The sequence below is a fragment of the Accipiter gentilis genome, chromosome 12 (genome assembly GCF_929443795.1).
Source record: "Accipiter gentilis chromosome 12, bAccGen1.1, whole genome shotgun sequence".
In the NCBI taxonomy this organism is placed as follows: Eukaryota; Metazoa; Chordata; class Aves; order Accipitriformes; family Accipitridae; genus Astur; species Astur gentilis.
The window spans coordinates 22594396-22616557 of NC_064891.1; the positions used below are offsets into that span (position 1 = coordinate 22594396).

A 22162-nucleotide genomic window follows, 5' to 3' on the forward strand; every position below is an offset into this window, starting at 1 on the left:
CTGTCTGAGGATCTCTGAGCTTTTAATAGGTTTGTCTTTACAGCACCTTGAAATGCTGACATATTTATTTGTCTCCCTCTTGCAAAAATGGATAGTTAGAAGCAGACTTTTAAAGAAATGGGGTTTATAATTTCACTAAAAAACTATAAGACTTTTCAAAAAAAGACACAAAAAAGACTTCCATGCTATCAGATGCTATAAAGTCATTAAAATCCTGACCCTTCACAGCTCAACAAGAGCAAAGAATGAAAACAAGGCCTTCTGTTTTTCATTCCAATTTTTTTAACATAAGCTGTTCTCTTCAGAAATCAAGAGACTTCCTAAGTGTTACTGATGACAGAAACAACTAAGTAATTGAGAAAATATCAAACTAAAATTTAGATTTTGATTTCTCATGGTGATCCCTCCTTACTTTTTACCAGCGTACATATGAACATTTTATTGTTCATATAGGGCTTCACATCCATCAAATTAAATTCAGTACTTGAAACTGGCTTTGCTAATGAACTAAATGTATTTGCAGCAAAAGTGAGGAATAGGCTGTTTTAGAAAGTTGTTTGCAGGGTTAATGAGAGTAACGTCATATAGGAAGATATCACAAGAGGAATGATGGAAAAATCAGGGTGAAGAGGGAGAAGCAGAAAGAAGAAATAACAGTTGAAAGACAGGTGAGAGAACAAACCACAGATCATACAGAGACCTGGGAGAGGAGTTGAAGAAACCCAGGAATGGGCCACCGAGTCAATAGGTGTGAATTTGTAGCCCTACTAGACACGTATTTCTGCTCATCACATTAGGAACAGCTACTTCCACCAAAACAAAACATAGAATAGCCATAAATCATCTTCCTCTCCTCCAAAAGCCAAGATTTTCAGAAAGCAGAGAGTTTTCCCCCCCACTGTTTACACCTCTCATTTGCCAACACCTCTCTGGATAGAATGATACTAGTTCCTAGCTAGTCTGAATTATATAGGCAGATCTTTGGACAGAAATTTTAGTCTCCACCACATCTCTACCAATAACCACAGGTATCTTACAATGCTGCATATCAGACATTTTCAGAAGATGGTATCTGTATCACTACTAGTACACAAGTTATTCTGAAGCAGTACAGAAACACTGTCTTGAACAGCTGAACACCTCTGCTGCTGCCATTGCCATCAATGCCGATACGTAAGGAAATGAGATTTGAAAAGTCTGTCTTAAGTCTCATGTAACAAGCAGTACTGAGAGTGAAATAGTCACTCCATTATTTTCTTTGCAGCTAGAATCTTTTGTTCTTCCACTCTGCTAATGCCAACACTGGATTTCTCCTCCCTTGACTACAGCAAAAAAATCCAGTACACCTATAAAATGTGCTACTGGTTTTAAGTTTGATTATCTCTATGCTGTCCTTCCATTTATTTCTTATAAAGCTACAGAGATCTTTCCCCTCCTATAAAACCTATGATTTGTGAAGAAGGTTCTTTCCAGTCCCCTAAAACAAGCCACCAAACCACTCACGCATCAGAGCTAAGTGAAGATGTTAATCTTCACCCTCAAATACCAAAAGACTTGGAAGCCTTTTGGCTTCTAAATATAATGCTTTTCCCCATGATAATGGCACAGCTACAGCAAGCAAAGGTGCTAACTGGCTTGATTGTCTTCCCTTATTAAGGGAAGGATACTTTTGACAAAAGGCTTTTGGTAAAGATTTATTTCGTCTGGAATACCCCAACCATCAAAACCAGCCCCTACCTCCTCATCTACCACGCATACTGCAAAGTAATACAAATGGCTAATGTGGTAGAGTTTGGCAGGCATACCTAACAGCTGCTAAGACGAGAAATTTGAAAGCAGTATGGATCACAAGGTTGGTGATCAAACGATGTATAGGAAGAAGGAAGATTTATTTTTGCTTTGGACAATTTTACATTTGCACTCTTGAGTAACTGTTCAGCTGTTATATTTGTATACACAGATCAAGAGGACTTAAAGCTTAGATACACTTTTTTTGATATACCATGTGTTTGAACCTTGAGGAAAATAAACACTGGTAGATTGTATAGTTGCTATTAAACACTGACAGTCATATAACAAAGATTTTTATAGCTTACCTGGGTTTCTAAGTACAATCCCAGAACACCAACTTTTTCAACCATGAGACAGTTTAATCAGAACTCTTTGTATCAGCTTTGGTGACCACACCTTACTTAGCCAACCAAAGCAGAACATTTTATTTTGTGCCCTCGGGCATATATGAATTAAAAAAACCCAGATCCTTGTAAGATTAACAAAAATGTATTCCTTTTATCATCTCACAACCAGATTTTCCAACTGATATGCAGCAAAATCCCCCATCCAAGTAGCTTCTAATGATGTAGACTCTCTTTCTAAGCACTTGACCAAATACTTAATCACCCTGTCCCAGAACAATAAAATATAGCTCTTACATAAGGCTTTTCAGCACTGATCTTCAAACACTTCACAAAGTTGCCATTATCCATTACTGCTAACCCCAGAGACACCATACCCCACTCTGGTTTACCCAACAGTTTAATGATGGAGCTAAAAATAGAATCCATGCTTCCTCATCCCCAAGTGAGTACTACTTCTACCACGCCACAGTGCCTGATATTCCGTTGAGAATAACCCAAGTCCAAACTAACATTCAACAGTCATTTCTACTTAGATAAAGAAAACCTAAACCCCTCCATACTGTCATAAGACAGTCAACTACCACAGCTCATGTGCTGCGTTTCAAGAAATCGAAAGAGGTCTTCAGAGCACTTATTGAGGGTGTGCCTGTACTCTACAGCAGAACGACACGTCTCAGACTAATTAGCTCATGTGGAGCTTCCTCACTATATTGCTTCTGAGCAAGCTCATTTATCTTCATATTACATTATGCAGTGTAGATACACCCTCAGACAAATCAATTTCTCTAGGTAAGGGATACACGCTTGACGAGGCAAAAGCAGTTTAAGAGACATTATTATGAACAAATGCTCTCACAGTACAATCACTTATATTTCCAGTTGACTCCCAGGTTTAAATTCTTCATGTATCAGAATGGATTTAAATTAAAATGGGAAAAAATGCATTGTTCTGCTTGTGTCAGAAAAATATATCAATAACAGCTTAGGTGAAACTTGGCAAGGAGAAATGCAAGAGGGTCTTCTCCCCTAGCATGAGGGATGTGATTTGCTGTTCTTCAGAAGAAAAATTAACAACAGTCTGCACAATAAAGAAGCATCAAATTCCAAAAAAATGCTTGCATTGGAAACTTTGTCAAGTTTAGCAATATATTTGCCACACACTTTGTCTACACTGAGCGTGTTTAAAGGGTATTTCTCTTCTGCATACTTTCCTAGAGCTTGACTGAGAACTCTCAATTCCCAAGACCCAATTCTTGATTCACTCTGTCTCTGCTGTCAGCAACTATCTGTAAAAATCACTAACAAGGTATGCATTTTTACATTCCTCCAACACCAGTTTGGTGCAAAAGAATTAAAGGTTCAAGCTTACTTTGTCAGTGATTTATACAATACTTACACAAGCTTCACATCATAGAAGGTTTCTGTTTTTCAGCTGGTATGAAATACACACACCCCTACCACCCCAGAAGAATACTGCCATAAAAAAGTGAACTCTAATGGTCAAGAAACTAAAGTACCTCTCACACTCCTGCACACAAATGTTATATGGTACTGACTTCAACTAACCAATCACACCTTATTTTTTTCCAGAGGATTTTTTCCTTGTTCTAAGCATAGGACAGACAGTGCTAACACTGAATGAGCGCTTACTCAATACTTCATTGCATCCTCGCTGTTCACTATGTAGCATCTTTGTGTAATTTACAGCACCTACATCTAGAATCCTAAGTAGAAAACTTCTCATTTCTCTGTTGATCACTATTATGTACCCAAATTATTTCCTTAGACCAATTACTCCATAGCACCTCCATCGGACAATTTTATGATTCTTGTTTTCAGGTAGCAAACTGGGAGACAGTGATGTGCATCAGGATTGTCTGTAATTAGAGATGCTTGACTTGAGATGCTTTGGGTCTCTCTTCAGAGGATAGAGCAATTAAACAGCACTTTGTCAGTACAAAGTACAACTTCAATCTATTTCAGTGCTATCATGTGTTTTCAAAGCTGACATTAATCGGTCCCAAGAGTCTGAACTCAGAAAATGAGAAGTACACAACTAATGGCCATATTTGAAAAATGTGGTTGAAGTGACTCACCCAACCTCACGCAGGAGCTCCATGGCTGAATTAAGATTTGGCTCTAGCCCTCCAGAAGAGCATTCCAACAGCCCTAGCTTTAAAACCAATCTCTTTTAGTGTTATTCTCTCCTCTCCTCACCTACTAGGTCTCATTCACCTTCAGCAGTTATGAAGTAGCAGATCTAAAGGGAACAACCTCATTAATTAGCACACCTGGATTAATTTCCTAAATGCTGTCTACCCAGTCTTCCTGAAAATAGCAAGTGTTTTGTGGATAAAGAAAGTGTCTGAAATGGCATCAGCATATGCCATTTTAAGGCAGAAATATAATGTGACCAAACCAAGTTTGCACAAACAACTTCAATTCTGGCTTTTCCTATCTTTTGAAAACTTTGCATTGCATCACTGTCAACTCCACATTCCCGGAATTTTCATTTCATGCAGTCTCAAACAACAATATAAGATTTAAATTAATGTTTCTGTCTCCATCATCTCACTTGCTACATTTGCAGCTTCAAGCCTGAGGAACTCCTACCATTGGGCCTCTTAATTCTAAACACCATCCAAACAATCCCTGCAAGGGCAGATCTTCAACACAAAGCTAACAGTCTATGAGATAACCAGTACACAGCATACGAACATTATACAGTTACAAATTTCAGTGCAGCAACAAGCAGAAATCTCCTAACAATAATTTCTATCACCTCAGAAAACTGAGCTTCTTTCCATTTGACCAATACCAGCAGATAACATATCACTATTTCCTTTGTTCGACACCAACACAATACCCAAGCTTTAATTCTAGAATTTTTTACAAAGCACAATAGCATCACACTGCAGTCAGTGTTTTGCCACAAAAGTTCATCATGAGTAAATATTTGTTTGAACTTCTGTTTAAAAAAAGCATTCAAAAGCAAAATGAAAACTCACCTCATTTCCACCAACAGCTTTGGTTAAAATTACTGCAGAAGACACAGGAGGTGGCATGCAGCCTACTGTCTGCAAGCTGAAAACAACAAAAACAAATGTTACATTCCTCACATGAGGCAAACACTATGCAACCTAAAACCTTAAAATACCAAATAGCTGAGCAGAAACAATCATCTTATCACCTGCACAACCCAATCAGTTTGCATTACAGTTACAGCCCTGCACCAGCTGGCAGGGTTTCCGTGCCATCTCTTACCAATCACCACAGTGAAGAGTCATGTCAACATTTAAAAACTCAACACTTAACCTCTCTGTGACTCCATTTCCCCATCTGTAGTACTGTATCTACCATTCTCAAAGAGATCTACACATCTATCACAAAGATAACTGCGTCAAGTGTCCTGACATAGTAAAGTTTGTAGTGTGTTTTAAGATACCTGTAGCTATTTGGAGAAAACAAAAACAAGGATGTAAACTCCTATTTCCTTGAAAAAGCCATTCAGTGATTAAAACATTCACTGCTAAGTAGAAGAGTAAGAAGAACCATGCTCACTACTTCAAGTTCCCACTACACTGTTTTTCATCAATGCCTACAAAAAAAAAACCAAACACCCAAACCAAACAAAAAAAAAACCAAACCAAAACACAGTTAAGCTTTTTATTTCCTGAACACTAAAAGTCCATCAAATGTTTAATTTTTATGCACATCTTCACTTCCTGGTAAAAATCACCTGACTTCCATCAATCAAAACATCAAAAGCTTTCTCCTACATTTTAGAAGTCTAAAATATACTATTATTATTATGTCATTTTTTCCATTTTTTGTGCAGCAAAATTATCGATATATATAGTAAATGTTGTTGCAAAGTAAGAAAAAAAGTGGTGAGCTGTCCTTTGTTTTCAAAGGCAGTCCACAAAAACTGGTTATTACAAAAATTAGTTGTATCAAATGTATATTTAGAAACAACAAGAACATACCACAATAGATTACAATTAAATATGGGGCTAAGTAAAATAGGGCTTCTGAAGAAAAAGTGTGTTGACTTAGAAGGAACAGTAAGGCATGGAATAAAATAGTCTGCGAAATCCCCAAAAGCCTGGAATCTACATATGTTTTCAAGTATTGGAGCTTGAGACAGTATCCTAGTTCAGAACAATCAATTACTAGTAGTGAACTACTTCACACTTGTAACTGTGTTAGTTCACCCCCGAGAAATGCAGTGTCAAAAAGCTGTAGCAAACAGAAGTATTAAATCCAAACAATAGGGAGCATATTACAGTGCAATTGATATGCTGCAAATATACAAAAAGCTTAAATAGAAGAAACAGGTAAATGACAATGACGGTATTCAGTTTGTCAGCTACAGACACTGTGGAAAAGGAAAGAGGCAACCAATGTAAGCATTATATAAATCCAATCACAAAGTGCCAAGCACCACCTTGGAAGTATATAGTACCTTTAGCTTACAGTGAAGTAAGCTATGGAAGCAGAGAGTTGTCAGCACTTAGCAGGGTAAGCTCATATTGAAAAGAAAAGAAATACAGGAAAAAGAAATGGCATGGAAAAGTTTGGAAATATATACAAAAATATACAGCAGACAAACACATGGCGATTCTGATGTCCATCCCCTACATCGGTCGTGATACTGTTATCTCTCTTCTATGTGGTCTCTTGGCAGCCAGCTCCTTGAACTTCTCACCTGCACTAATAAGGGGTGGATTAAGTTCAAAGTTATCCAAGAGGTATGAAATGTGTGCAGGGCCATTCATCTCAGCTGGCAGGTATTTTCCACACTATAAGGGAAAAGTTTAATAATACAATCTCTGTGAAGCCTCACAAATTTAAAATAATACATTTGGAATTAAAAAAAAAAATCACTATCAAGCTATGGTTTTAAATATTCTTCATATGAAAATATTAATCTACAAAAAAATGGTACACACTAAATGGAAATACTTTTTATCAGGTGTGTTGAAACACGTACCTGCAAACTTTTTCCTTTGTATCGATTTTATATCAACTACACACAATACTACCAATACACAAACAAATTCCTCTAAAGGCCAGCAGATTACTACAGATAACAACCAACAAACTGAAAGGTCCCACTTCTTCAGGCCATGCTGTAAACATTAACATCAGGGGTCCAAACATTTGCTGAAGAGCGATAAATAATACCTGTTCTGCTGATACATTACAGACAACCAAGTAGCAGGGTCCAAAGTCACATATTTTAGATTTGGAACTACCAAGGCCGTATCTTGTACCAGGTCTTTGCATCTTGTGCCTTACCAACTGTGCTGTAAACGCTATACACTAAGAGTGGCAGAAGAGGTGAATCTGTGCAAACATTAATAACCTGCTTCATGCTTCTTTTCAAAGGGATGCTGTCAATGCAAAACCTAGTCAGTTAAGAAAAATTAACTTAAAAGATGCTTGGGATGATGTCAGTTTCTCCTCTATTTTATATATTTCAAAATAATTGCAAAGCAACAAACCTCCTAATATCATCCCAGACAAAGGCAGGGGGGAAAACAAACAAACAACTGTAGAAACACAGATGAAAAGCTGGTACCGTCTGTACCTGCCTCTCAACATTTACAGCAAACCAGACCATTATAGAGGATGGGAGAATCTACCATTCATTCTGAAGCAAGATGGGAAATTAACTGTGGGCCTGACTGTGCCCTTTAGGCATAACTTTGTGTAGAGAGTAACCAAGAACTACAGTCCCCTGGGGAGCCACCCTGCCAAAGGGTGCTGCATGCCCTTGGGAGCACATGCCTATTTTTCCAGGCCTTTGTAAGGACTATCAACTAGCTCGCACTACAAGCTGTGCGAAATGTGTGATGAGGAAGTAACTTTGCCAAAGCCCGTCTTGTTCCTCACTGTTTTCATTAGGTTACTTCAGTGTTTCTAGGGAATAAAAACTACAGCTGTGGGGCATTAGGATGAACTTCTGGTTACACAGAGCAGCCAAGGCACAGGCAGTTCCTCACATGGGCTCCTCACCCTCCTTTCACATACCCATATAGGGACATGCAAGTACCTGCTTTAAAACGCATTATCCTAGAATCAGTGGAGAGCTCAGCATCTTCTGCACCCGCATAGCTCCCATCAGGCTCCCTTTGCAGTGAATGCCTTCAGAGCCACACAATGGCTGCTGCTCTAAGAGTGTCCTGAACAGCAGTATTTATCAAGAAAGCACTCTTTCAAAAAAAACAACAAAAAACCCCAAACAAACAAAAAAACAAAACCACCTTCATTAAACTCCTCAATCTGACCATTCGTTGAATGAAGTCTCAATACAACAGAGTTACTGCACTAAAAGATAAAACACAGCCAAAACAGAAACAGTACTCGAGGAACAGGGGCTTGCAAGGCAGCTTGAAACATACAGAAGTATACTAGCTCACTGGTAAATCTCAGACACGCCTTCATGAAAAATGAGGCTCATTTAGGCTCCACGTTTAGGGACATACACATAAAAGTGTTTCTTTTTTTAAAAAAAATACACACATGTGGTTTTAGACACAGTTTCACAGGTGTGTGGGTATATACATACACGTATACTTGTGCATCTAACAAATCATGTCTCCTCAACACCAAGAACCAAAGTGGCGTAAGAGTCATAGGAAAGAAGGGATGAGAAGTGCTGCAAGGAGCAAAACCCACAAAAATCTCTTGCACCTTTCACTTCAGAAACTGAGACTCCCAAGGATTTGGTGGGAATTTTGACTCACTGTGGAAAATCGTATCTCTGTTCTAGCCAAGGAAAAACTTCCCAATGATTTTACTTTAAAGAATAACCTTTACTATGAATAGCCAAATGCAAACAGACATTGTATAGCAACCTTGTTATTTCTTTGATGTTCTAATATTGTTAAGCTAAACAGTGCTAACTTTCAAATGACATCATCTCAATTTCACCTTCTCAGTATCATTTGGACCACTTCACACTTGGTAGAACACCTGGGGAGCCTCTTAAAAACAAAAAAAATGCTCTTCCAGGTTTAGGCCTTGTAAAAACATAAATATGAGCAGTTTTATCATTAAACTTTTAAGACAGGGAACTCTCACCAAGCAATGTTCCATCAAGCAGTAAGAAACAATAGGGATTTTTTAAGTAGTTTTCTAAAATAATTGATTTTTGCACTCAAACATGCCAGTATAGCTGCATGGTGCTAGGTACTGACCTCTGATTCTGAAAAAAGCTTTTTATTTTTTTGGATTTTTCATAACATCTATCACTACCGCACCATCAACGCCGTTTTGGAAGCACACATTGGCAGAGCACACCAAAGATGTAAAACATATTGTTTTCATGGTAACTTAGCTTCTGCTTACCTCAAAGTTCTCCTCCTACAAAAACTTTATTGGGTTTTTTGGGTGGATTTTTTTTTTCCCATAAATTAGCTAGGAGCAGGTACTGAACCCCAGTGTGGACACATGCAAGAGATGCTCAATACAGACTGTTTAAAAACAGAACAGAACACCAGTATGTGGCACACATGGTATTTATTCACCAGCTTATGTTTTTCCTTCAGCATTCCTTTTCTTTCCTCCCCATCCTCCTTGAGACCCAGCACAGCACTTAAGCTGTGTTTTGTGAAATAGAAAGCTAACCTGTTGCAAGCTCTCTACATGTGAAACTAACTGACCAGACTTTCTAAGAATGAGACCAGGCTCCTGAAAGGATAATCTTGTGCATGTTCTGTATTTTTGACAGCAAAATGCTGAAGCGTAAAAACAACCAGCAAAATCTGTTCACAATACAAGTCTTAAAATAAAACACCCGTTGCAGGATAAGCAGCCCTTTAAGAAGACAGCTACAAATATATTTCACTCCATTATGCTTAAACATACCCTTTTAAAAGCCATTCATTTATAGGTGTGATTGATAATAGCTGTAGAAAGAGCCATATTGCTGTTGGGAAGAACACAAGTGTAAAAATCTGGACAAAAAGGTGTAGTTTCACATGCATCAAAGCACTTGTCAGCTCCTGCAAAAGAAAAAGAAGAGAGGAAGTTGCAGTCATAACAGCTGAAGTAAGATCACGTTTGTGCTTTTAAAACTAGGATCATCTTTATAATACAAAGAGAGTGCATGTCAAAAAGGCACCTTTAGGGATCATCTGATCTCCTCTTTAATAATGAAGTATATCCAGACAACATCAAAGCTCTGTCTGCTCCTGGGCATTTTTCCAAAAGAATTGTCCACCACTTCAATAAAAGTGTAGCTCTTATAACAGTAGCTTTTCAGCAGGCAGCCTTAGCACTTTGCCACTGCTTCAAAACCTGTGTTAACTATGCTGACGGCCTGTTTACTTTATTGACTGCTGATATCAAGAGAAAGGGAAACTTGTAGTGTCCACATGATTTCACGTTTCTCTAGTCTAAAGAGAGCCACAAACTGTGATTCTCATTTATACCATGAAAAAGGGATGTTTACATTACAAAGAGTCAACATTTGTCATGGGTTTTAAGGAAACACTAACAAACATAAAAAAGCAAAGTAATCTGTAGCAGATTTTGGTTATTTATTGTATCAACAGATAGGAAATTTATAGAAAAATATTAGGCTGATGAAGAATAGCAAAGAAAGAATACCAAGACCATAACAAGCTAAGCCATAAAATTCAGAGAAATAAAGTGCAAAACACTGCTGGAGACTGAGGGGGGGGGGAAAATAAATTAATTTTAAATAGTGTAAGAGCACTCCAGAGAGGTGATCAAGTATCCTTATGCAATAAACTCTTCAGTTAGCTCTGTGTCTTCTTCTGTCTTTTCAGGCACTCCAAAGATCTTCTACACAGTTTTTGAGTACAAGGAAAAAGCCTTGCACATTTCAGCTCATGTCAACTCTCATAGATTGAGAAGAAAAATTCCCTTTCCTCTCTCTCAAAATAACTTGCACTCTTTTCAACTAAACATTGCAACAGGAAAAGAACTGATGGCACTTTTATTCAAAACCTAATTTGCTAGGAATCTCCAGCTATGTGACATGCCAGATGCATTTAAAAAAAAAAGGAACAATATAAAAAAGTATATTTCCATGTACAGTAATGCAGCAGCCAATGTTCAGATGCCACCCTCTCTCAGCTTCAAAACAGTTGAACATTTATGAAACAATCAAATATTGCATTTTTTGACCATCCAAACGCACACTGATGTAATTATACATCTGGAAGTACTAGCAATTCAGCACAGTGTCCTTTTTTACTTTATTTCTCTTAATAAAATTACCTCCCAAATTTGAGTTAGGGGGAAAAACCTTCCATGAAAAAATACAAATCTGTTCATATCCTATTTTTAAAGTTATACAAAATACAGACTTGAAACGTAGACCTTGATCCAGTTTTACCAAGAAAGTATCATTACATTCAGTGCTTGGTTACCTGGATGAAACAACTTTTTTTAAAACAAAAAAAGCTCTTAAGCAGGCTAGTATGACCCTGCATGAAAAAAACAGGCCTTCTTCACACATAACCTGTCACAGTACCTACGGCACTATGAATAGCTTCACCGTAGTACTATTTCATCTCAAAAAAAAAAAAGAAAAAAATAGAAACACATCCTGTGTGGGAAGAAAGGATACCTGGAAATACCTATTAAAAAGTGTATGTTTTAGAAGTAAATAATACAATTGAGAAAAACCAAAGCAAGTGACTTCTTTCGGCAAAGCTGCTAATTCCTCCTCCTTTACTGCCAAGTCACCTGCAGCCCCAGATTTCCTAGTGGACCAATCTATGCAGGCACACCCAATCTAGGCACCATCACACATACAGCAGTGCCCTTTTAATTTAATATTTTTACAATTAGAAAACACCTTAAAACCAGCTGATTTGAAGAAAACTGTGTGATACTTTCAAAAGCAAAATCCGAGACAAAAACTTGGGAAAGACTGGTTAGACCCTCCAGGGAGCAAGGAAGGCGATTACAACACAGCCAACCTAACACATGAAGGAATGCTGTGTTAGTGGAACAGGTCGTTGCAGATCCAAATTACCAGTCTTTAAAATGTCTCTAGTGTTTGCCTTTTAGAATAGTTATTCCTTAGACTGTACCATCATAGAACAGAGGCAAAAGCCTTCACCCTCTTAAGCAATCTACAAGGCCTTGTCCCAAAATAAATCTGTCACTGAAGCCCTCAGAAAAGCAGAAGTCTCAGAAAAGTTACTGGAAGCTGCTAGTTATGACTGTTTCTGCACACCAGGTAGAACAGGTTACCTTGTCTTTCCCAGTATTTGAGACCCTTTAGAGAGTTTATCCTAGCCTCTTGCTGGTCAGTGTGGGTCCCTGTTGCCATCCAGCCATGTTTAGATCGTTATAGCTGGACTCCTCTGGGCAAATACCCACACAGAGCAAACAGTATTTTCAGTGGCTTGCCAAATTCCTCATTGAAATGGATAACTCAAGCATGTAATTTAATTTCTGGGGCCCTACAGGAGGCATTTGCTTTAAAAGAGCAAGCTATCCAGTCACTGAAAACTGAAAGACCATTATATTAAGGTGGAATCAAATGTTCTTGCCATTACTGCACACAGATTGTTCCTACAAATGTAAGAGGACCTCAGTCACATCTAGATTTGAAAACGTAACAAGGCCATGCACAGACAGGCTCTCCCTGAATGCTGCCAATTATTCTGTAAAATGCTTTCTGAATGTATGTTAGCAAATTTTTTTGAGCATGCACTTTCATAGCAGATAAAACCAGAAGTGTAACCTTAAAAAAGCATCAGCTATTTCTGTTGTCAGTGTGCTGGCTTTGGCTGGGATAGAGTTAATTTTCTTCATAGTAGCTAGTATGAGGCTATGTTTTGGATTCGTGCTGAAAGCAGTGTTGATAATACAGGGATGTTTAGTTATGGGTAAGGCCACACTGGAGCAGGTATGTCTCTAAAGGCATTGTGGCCCATGGAGAAGGTCACGCTGGAACAGGCGCACCTCAAAGTGACTGTGGCTGTGGATAATTCTGTGCTGCAGCAGGTATACCCCTGGAGACACCATGGGTCATAGATAAGGCTCCACTTGGAGCAGGTACACCCCGAAGGGACTGCAGCCGGTGGATAAGTCCAATCTGGAACAGGGGCAAGAGGAGGAGTTCACTGCAATTTTAAACCCAGTGGTCTGGTTCAAAGGGACCAGGGGTGGAGATTGTAATGGAAATACCTTTAAATTGTTATAACACAGGATTTGAGTTGCATGTTATAGGAATTACTACAGCAGGAACCACCCAAACCAATGGAGGCCAAGCCTTACAAGAAGCAGTGCAAGTGCAGCAGTGACCTGACCTGAGCTGGCTTTGGTGCCCAATAACTCCACACAGCACACCACCTCTCCTGTCCTGAGTGACCACCATAACAGACGGAGCCCAAAGTCATGGACTAAATCAACTCTACAGACATTTTATAGGAATGGCACACAGACTAAGGGAATGATACCTGTGCGTATACATCAAGCGACAGGAAAGGTGGTGGTGATTAATTGGGATGTACTGGATAGTGTGGGACCTGAGCATGGCATAAATGGTATGGAACAAGGGGTGGAGAATGTGCTGGTTTTGGCTGGGATAGAGTCAATTTTCTTCACAGTAGCTAGTATGAGGCTATGTTTTGGATTTGTGCTGGAAACAGTGTTGATAACACAGGGATGTTTTAGTTATTGCTAAGCAGTGCTTACACAAAGCAAAGGGCTTTTCTGCTCCTCACCCCACACCACCAGCGAGCAGGCTGGGGGCGCACAAGGAGTTGGGAGGGGACACAGCCGGGACAGCTGACCCCGACTGACCAAAGAGATGTTCCAGACCATATGATGTCATGCTCAGCATATAAAGCTGGGAGAAGAAGGAAGGGGGGACGTTTGGAGTGATGGCATTTGTCTTCCCAAGTAACCATGATGGAGCCCTGCTTTCCTGGAGATGGCTGAACACCTGCCTGCCAGTGGGAAGTGGTGAATTAATTCCTTGTTTTGCTTTGCTTGCGCATGCAGGTTTTGCTTTACTTTTTAAACTGCCTTTATCTCAACCCACGAATTTTCTCACTTTTACCCTTCTGATTCTCTCTCCAGGGGTGAATGAGCAAGTGGCTGTGTGGGGCTTAGTTGCCAGCTGGGGTTAAACCACGACAGTCAGATTTATCAGAAGGCCTCCATTAACACTTACACAACTTTTTATTATTTCATAACGCATACCAAACACTGGTTTCAATCTAACTAATGTATTATCCAAGGTAGAACATACAGGTCAAGAACTAATAAAGACAAAAGCAGAAACTATCTACTTTGCAATCCAATAAAAAGATATATTAACTAATAATACCAACTTTAGGTTGTGTCTCAATTACATTATTATTTATAATTGTATTATATATAATTATATTATTACTTATTTATAATTAAAACATGCCCTGAAGTATTTTAATAAAATCATGACCTGGCCTCCTAACATAATTAAGAATTGTTTTTAACGTACATTTTAGAAAGTAATAGCACAAGGTACAATAAGTGGAATGTTTTTCTTCCTCTTTATCTTCTACTCCCATGGCACAAATTCAAAAAAGGCTTAGCTTCTTGATGGAACATAAAGCTGGATGTACAGCACCTGTCCTGGCTGATGCTTCCAAAGCAATCTGAGATCAGCTACCTGGACATAAACATCAGCTCCTGTAGAAGCTTCATTTACATCAATATACTGCTTTTAGAACCACAGATGAAAAGAAGTTATGCAAGTTCAAAGTAGGGCATGACACATTGCTCAGGAACCTGTCAGTCACGACACCTTAACTGGAAAAAATTAGACGTACAGTAGCATTGAGAATCTAATCAAGACTTTGATAATGCTACTGATTTCACTCTCACTCACAGCTGCTTTACAAATATAAAGCTTCAAGGATACAAACTCCTGAAAGGGAAAGAAGTTTTACATTTTTTCTCTGCATGCAAAGATTCCTAACCCTGAAAGCAGAAAACTCCACTCCATTAGTACTACTCAGGCATTGCGTTTCAGGTCCTCTTCTCTGTGGAAGAAAGTGCCTCTCCGCAGCCTACTTCCATTAGGATTAATTACTATCCCAGGCAAACAGATAACATGGTGCTTCCCCATAAGACCACAAGGCTCTAAATAGCTACTACAGAATTGACTCAAGTTACTCACTTCACTTATATTGTGTCCCAGCAGAACTAGAAGCCCTAGGGCCAGAACTGCCAGCAGACACAGGAGAAGGCTGCCATCAATTCAAACACCACCTCCATTTGAAACTTTATCACTATAACCACGATACAGGTATAGGAACTTTTTTTTCTGTTGAATGCACGCTGTTCATCCAAATCCCAGTTTTCCCAGAAGATAACTGGACAGTATCATGATGATTCTTTTAGGCATTAGTATCACACAACATATGAATGACATCACCTGTCAGCCCAGCCAACAGCGTAAAAGAAATCAAGACACTAGACTAGCAGATACATGCAGTGTTTCACTTCAACTCTGCTGCTCCTTCTCTTCTTGGCACATAGCCCTCATTTCCTTTCTCCATGGCACCTTTACACATCATTAAGATGTTCTCCCCTTCATCTCTCCTTACTCCCAGATTGTTCCTCTTTAAAAAATGTGATGCAAAATTTGAAACGAGTCTCAGTGTCTGTGATACGCAGCAGAGCATAGGCACTTCAAGTTCACCTGTCCACAACTAAATACCATAGGAAAAGATTGCCAAGACTTTGTACCTGTATATTGGCCTTGCATCTGCAGAGGAACCCTTTTGTGTTGATACTAGCTGCTGTCCTGTGCCTACCCAGTGTGGTAACTTAGAGCCACCAGATCTTTGCTTGCATCAATCCTGTAGTGACTAGCCTAAACAGTTTTACTTAGAGAGCACACCAGCAGGTGAGATGAAGGAGAGAGGCACAGAGAGCTCACACCTTCTCTTCATGTCCTGCAGAGGCATGAAGACTCCATGTAGCCCCTCTCTGCCTAGTTCCCTACAAAGTTCTACCCTAGGATTTGCAGTTTTCTGGCCTGTATCTCAACTGAACAGTGGGGAAGCCAAGGGGAAGCAGAAGGGGTGGCAGAAGGCAGGTGCTAGTGTGCTCCTAGGTCTCACTCTAATTTGGGTTTAGGACACATCCAGGGTGTAGATCCAGTCTCAAAATTGTGCTCAGCACTTCCATTTAGTCAAAGCCCTGCAAAGTCAAGCAACCCACCCTCTATGGACGGGTGAAATTTATTCACAGTCCTTCTCATCGTGTTCATTACTTTGTGAAGAATTTTCTGAAATCAGTGAGGGGTTATTCCATAAATGTCTAATATTTATCTTCTCTTGTTAGGCATTCTCCCAGCATCAACAACAGCATAGTAATCAAATATTCCAATTACATTCAAACCTGATCAAAAGCAACACAAAACTTTTTAAAGCAAAACAAGAATGAAGCAATGAGAAATTACAGTACCTCAGTTTTTAAGGAGAGTCCACTGTTAAAGAATATAGCTGAAACAGCAATGTAAGTTATGGTAATTTCTGGTTTCAAGGGTCCTAAAAAATACAGACATAGAGAACAAAGTGAAATACGGTCAAAGAGATAATGAAATGCATATATTACATCAAAGTAAATGAGAATACTTCGAAAAATACCTGGAGACAATTGAATCATTAAAGCCTCTAATAAAAAGAATAGGGTTTCTATTAAGTTACAGAAAGCATGCTATTCATTCTTAAATAAAAGCAAACCAGTGAGTGGAGAGTGAGGTATGATGTCACACAAATTTGGCATCCGTGATTTACAGGCCACGGGGAACCAACAGGTAAATTCTGGAAACGTGAAAACAAGAAATTTTTCACAGTTCTGTCATCAGAGTATCCCTACAGTGCCAGCAAACTCAAAACGTACACTCAAATAAAAATATTAGCTGCTCCCCCCACAGATCCATTGATATCATCCACACATCTACCTCTCACTTCTTCCTCCACAACACACACACACCTATCTGGCTGCCTGCACAGAGAAAACAAAATCATACCTTGCAATGATTTCCTTGGGGCAATACAATTCTGCATTATTCCCCCACAACAGGGCTGTGGCAAAATGGTTCACTCCAGCCCCACAGTAACACATTGCAGACACACTGCTGCAGTGAGATCAGCAAGGGCAGATGCCTGCACCTCCAAGGATTCCACTATATTAAAGGCTTACATTTGTATATATTTATATAGTTTTTTCAGGGAGATTAAAATAAAATACTTTTTACACTCCTATAAAAATGATGAATTCTCTTAATACACTTTGCCTTCAGAGGCCACCAAGCACAAAACGTATATACTCATTTCTTCACAAGCATTCAACCAGTTATTATATTAGAAAGAAAATATTAGCACTCTACTTAGGACCAAAGTAATATCCTAACTCTGCAAGTGACAGTAAGTCGTCACGAGCAAAACTGCAGCAGCAAACAAGCAAGCCTTTACTCGACACTCCAGAAGAGAAGGTCCTTTCTGCTCTCTCAGATGAATGATACATTGATGGTCACACCAGAGCAAAGTCAATGATCCTTAAATTAGAGGGATTTGATCATATACTGAGTCTAATCAAATTTGCATCTCAAGTCATTTAAACCCAAATCCTACTCTCAGGGAGGACTCTGATGATGAGACACTGAAACCATGTGTGTTAAATACAAAAAAATAAACCAAACAACCTATATGAAGTATAAGGTAAAAATAAGCCAGGAAATGCAAGAGTTAAAGTTGCAACAAAGCACATGGCTAGTTGCAAAATTATGGCATGTTAACAATAGCCGGGGAGAGGGGAGGAACAACAAAAAACAACAAACAGAAAAATTACATAAATATATACAGTTATAGAGAAAACTATATTTTATATATATAATTATGTAATTTTTCTAATCTTTCAGAAGATTAGAGCATATATGTACATGCATATACACACTGGGCAGACAGGCAGTGCATTAGTCTGGCTAAGGTAGGGGTTCTTCCAGGACTCAGTTTTTCTATTTTAGGGTTTTTCACTGGGCTGCCTGAGCTCCTTTACACAGGAGAAACCTCTGCCACTAGAGCAACCACACGTTCACTGGAGCACAGGGAACTCTGGTCAGAACAGCTCCCCTTCATCTCTTGTGCAAAAGACTGGTCAGGAAACCTCTTTTCAAAAAGGAACTAAATAGGCTCATTCATCAAATAGGAAAACACACAAAAAGGGCTTGGCTTATGCCCTGAAGGTGGCAACAGCACAAATCTTTGTTATTTGTGGCACAATGTTCCACTGGTATGGATGCTGGACCATCCACCCTATTCAGTAAGGCCCTGCAAATTACAGTGCATGTTTTTTTCAGCTGGAAGATGACAAACTAAGGTTTTATCATATGCTGATATTTCCCACCACCCACCTCTTTTTTTTTTCTGGTTTTAAAATGAGCACTGAGATCACGTAGCTTCAGAAGAAGGATACCACTTTGGGGAACACATGCTCACGAGTTTCAATCAATGCTTACAAGATTTTTCAAGCAAGTTGTCCCAGGAACAATACCATGTCAAAGCTTGACATCTCTTTGCAGTAGGATAATTAAATGAAGTGCTCCATCATAGTGCTTCCATGCAGGAAGTAAGCTGAGGAAAAATTATCTCATATTCTACTTAAAAGGATCACCCACATTGCTGCTAACAATCACCACGACAATCAAACCAGAAAGAGACAAACCACCTGATACTATCAATTTGAAGTTGTGTCTAAGGTCTGCTGAAGACACAGCACGGATCCTTCAAGAAGCTCCAAGTGGGCCCTATTCACCTATGCAAAACAGCACGCAGATGTTAGAAGGGATCCTTGCACAGCAGGAATTTGCCTACCCTGAACTCCATGAAGTACGGGAGCCTTAGCTGCCACAGCAAGTGTTCAGAGCCATATTTTTTAAATCGCTTTCTTTTTCCCCAGAACCTAAGGGAGGGGGAAAAAGGTAGGCTCCTCAGTGAGAGGCTGTCTATCCTCAAATTTCAGGTCTGTTAAGAAAAAAAAAAAACAACAAACAAAAACAAAACTATGCGTATAAAAGCATAAGTAGATTATTCCTCCCCTTCCATAACATGGAATTGCTAAAGGAATTCTGTTCAAGTGTTGCACATCCCTTTTCTTAAATCTTCAGAGATCAATTAGGAAAAAAAAAAAAAAAAGAGATAAAATTTAGTTTGTTCTTGAAAATTGTGAATATTTAGAACTGCAGTTACAATAGAAATTAACCAGAAGATACTGCAAGCATTTACACTTAAAGATACACCACTGTTTATTTTAAAATAACACTGGATATTTCCATCAGCTCTTGTTACAAGAAACATACAAGACCTCACTGCTTAGAAAAGGGCAGACCTTTCTTCCAATTGGTTTACTGTGAGCATTTGGCACCATTTTGCACAAAAACATTTTCACCGTTTTCCCTCATCTTTCATGAGGAAGTATGAGGGAACAAAAACCTAATCTTTAAAATACAGGTGTGTTACTATAAAGTAAAAAAATAAACAACACCTGGCTGAAATACAGCGCCTGAAATTTCAACACAGTACGCATTAAGCTACACCTCTCAAGAAGCTCACAGATGGCAGACATTCGTACACTGAACCGCAGTGACTTTATGCCCACCTCGGAGTTCCTGAAGTTATTACTTAGTTTAACAGGAGTACATTCAAAGTCAGCTGCTACCCGGTCTTCATTACTACTAACCCAAAAAGAGCAGGATATCGCTCAAGCAACTGGTACGGTGCCCAGCGAAGATACACGCAGGAATACACCTTGAAAAATACGTCGTGGGTACCCGAGAAGCAGGGACTGATCAAGGAGCAGAGAAGGGGACCTGCTGGAGGTGCAGGGACCACAGGAGGGGCCGGCGGCTTCGGCTGTGCCCTTCGCCCGGCAGCTTGCCCTCCTGCAGCCCCGGGGCAACCCGACTTTCAAAAGTTTCTGAGCGGACACCCTGACGGCCGAGGGGCACCGCAGCAAGTCTCAGCGTCCCCGGCAGCGAAGGGACCGGCACCCTCCGCCCGGGGCCCCGCAGAAAGGCCCGCAGACTCCCTCCCCTGCCTCCACACCCCAGCAGCGAGGCGGCCCGCTCCCCTCCCTGCCGCCGGCACCGCGGCCCGCCGCGGGCAGCGCCGGGCCCGGCCCGCAACACCCAAAGGCGCCGTGGGGCGGGCGCCGCCGGGAGTTGACAAAGTACCCGCCGGCCCCCGGAGCTCTCGGGCGGCGGCTCCGGGACCCCCCGCCGGCGCTCACCCGCACGGCCCCGCACCGCCCGCCGAGCTGCCGGGGCAAACGGGGCAGCCGCCGGACTCACCCCCTTTGACGCCGACGGCGGGCTCTAGCCGCGCCGCCGCGATGACCAGCACGATCCCGAGGATGAACCACTCCTTCCGCAGGCGCTCCAGCAGCCCCATGGCGCGCCCCGCCGCTCCCCGCCGCCCGGCGCAGCACGGCGCAGCGCCGGGGCGGGGTGCAGCCCCACCGCCCGCCGGCAGGACCAGCCGGATCCGCTGACAGGAAAAGTCTCACCCACCGCCGCCATCACTACCACGCGCCTCCTAATAGACACGCAGCCGCCGCGCCGCCGCCCGCCCGCAGCGCCCGATTGCCCGCAGCGCCCACCCGCCGCCGGCTTCGGCCGACCCCCCCCCCCCCCCGCCCCGCGCTGCATCCCCGCGCCGAGGCGGGGGCGGCGGCCACAGCGGGTCGCGGCGGCGCGGCCTGAGGTGAGGTGAGGTGAGGAGGGGAGACGGGACGGCGGCGCCTCCGCCGCCGCCGTTGCTGGGCGGGCGGGCGGGCGGGGGGGCCGGGCCGGGGAGCCGTGCCCCCCAGAGCCAGGGCCGGGGGCGGCGGGCGGCGCGGCGCGGCCCCTGCGGGCGCGGGGCTGGGCGGGCGAGCCGGGGTCAGCGGGCGGTGGGGGCGTGCGCGCCGTTTTGGTACATTACAACGCCTGCGTGACGCCCGGCGTTTGACGCGCGTGGAGGGCGGGCGGGCGGCCGGCTGGCCGGGCGCGCGCGCCAGCGAGCGAGGTGGCGGTTGCGGCCGTTGGGCGCGCGTGGCGGGCCGGCCGGGCTGGAGGGAGGCGGGAGCGGGAGCGGGGGGCGATCCCCGGCGGGCACCCCCCGCCGCTCGCTTCCACCCGCGGGGGTAGCGGGGCCGGGGCGGGAGGCGGGATATCTCCGTGGCGGCGGTTCAGCTGCGCGGGTCTGGGGGCTGACGGGAGGCTGCTGGCAGTGAAAATACGGACAGTTAAAATCCTGCAGCCCGTCCTGCGGGAAGCCAGGAGCTGCGGCCGGCGAGTGCCGTGTCGCCCACGTTATCGCCTGCGTGTGCGCACGCGGGCGCGCCTTGGCCCGTCGAGGCGGCGAACGACGACGGGGTGGTTCGTCGTCGCCTCCGAGTTCAGCCCGGTGCCGCTTCGTTGCCGTAGGAATGCGGCTGCCCGTCCGGTCTTGGGCAGACCCGAAGGCACCCGGCCTGCCCGCACGCAGGAAGAGAAACGCCTGTCGCGACCTGCCGACATCGCCTGCCGCCGCGTGCGCGTCCCGTGCCGCCGTGCGTGAGCGCCTGCCGAACGAGCCGGCTCCCACACCGGAGACGATTCCCTCTGCGGAGGTCGGTGGGTTTATTTCAGTGTTAAATACGTTTCCGTTGAAACGGAGTGTCATAGAAACCTCGTTCAGGCGCTCGACCTGCGCTTTCCATTTCCTATTCCCCTCTTGTCTCCGCTTCCCCGATGGATTCATTAGCCCAGCCTCTGCCCGGCCACGACCCCCTCGCTCTAAATCACATTAACAAGGAAATGATAAAGTAAGAAACGCTCCGTCATCACAGCTGCTCACACCGCTGCTGCCACGGCCGCCTTGTTCCGGCGGGTTTCAAACACACAACAGTTCTGCTGTGTGATTTCTAAATATTTAGGTAAGTTTATGCTTCGCAGTCTCTGTGGATGTATTCAGCCTTCAAAGAATAGCCCTGCCATACGTTTTCTGCTC

General features: G+C 42.3%; 1 protein-coding gene across 7 annotated transcripts in view; it reads right to left on the bottom strand.

The window, feature by feature from the left end:
- The window catches only part of SLC10A7 (solute carrier family 10 member 7), a 157741-nt gene extending 137043 nt beyond the window's left edge, over positions 1-20698 (bottom strand). For 3 of the 7 annotated variants that reach the window (XM_049815071.1, XM_049815070.1, XM_049815072.1), the window contains exons 1-4: positions 20482-20698; positions 16596-16678; positions 10014-10150; positions 5147-5222 (exon numbers count right to left, since the gene is read on the bottom strand). In XM_049815071.1, the coding sequence (XP_049671028.1) occupies positions 5147-5222; positions 10014-10150; positions 16596-16678; positions 20482-20581 (396 nt within the window). In that variant the 5' untranslated portion in view covers positions 20582-20698. Of the gene's footprint in view, positions 1-5146; positions 5223-10013; positions 10151-16595; positions 16679-19790; positions 19886-20481 lie in introns of those variants that run through there. The other 4 variants (XR_007507788.1, XR_007507789.1, XM_049815074.1 and 1 more) reach the window with 2 other exon arrangements.
- Positions 20699-22162: the final 1464 nt, after the last annotated feature.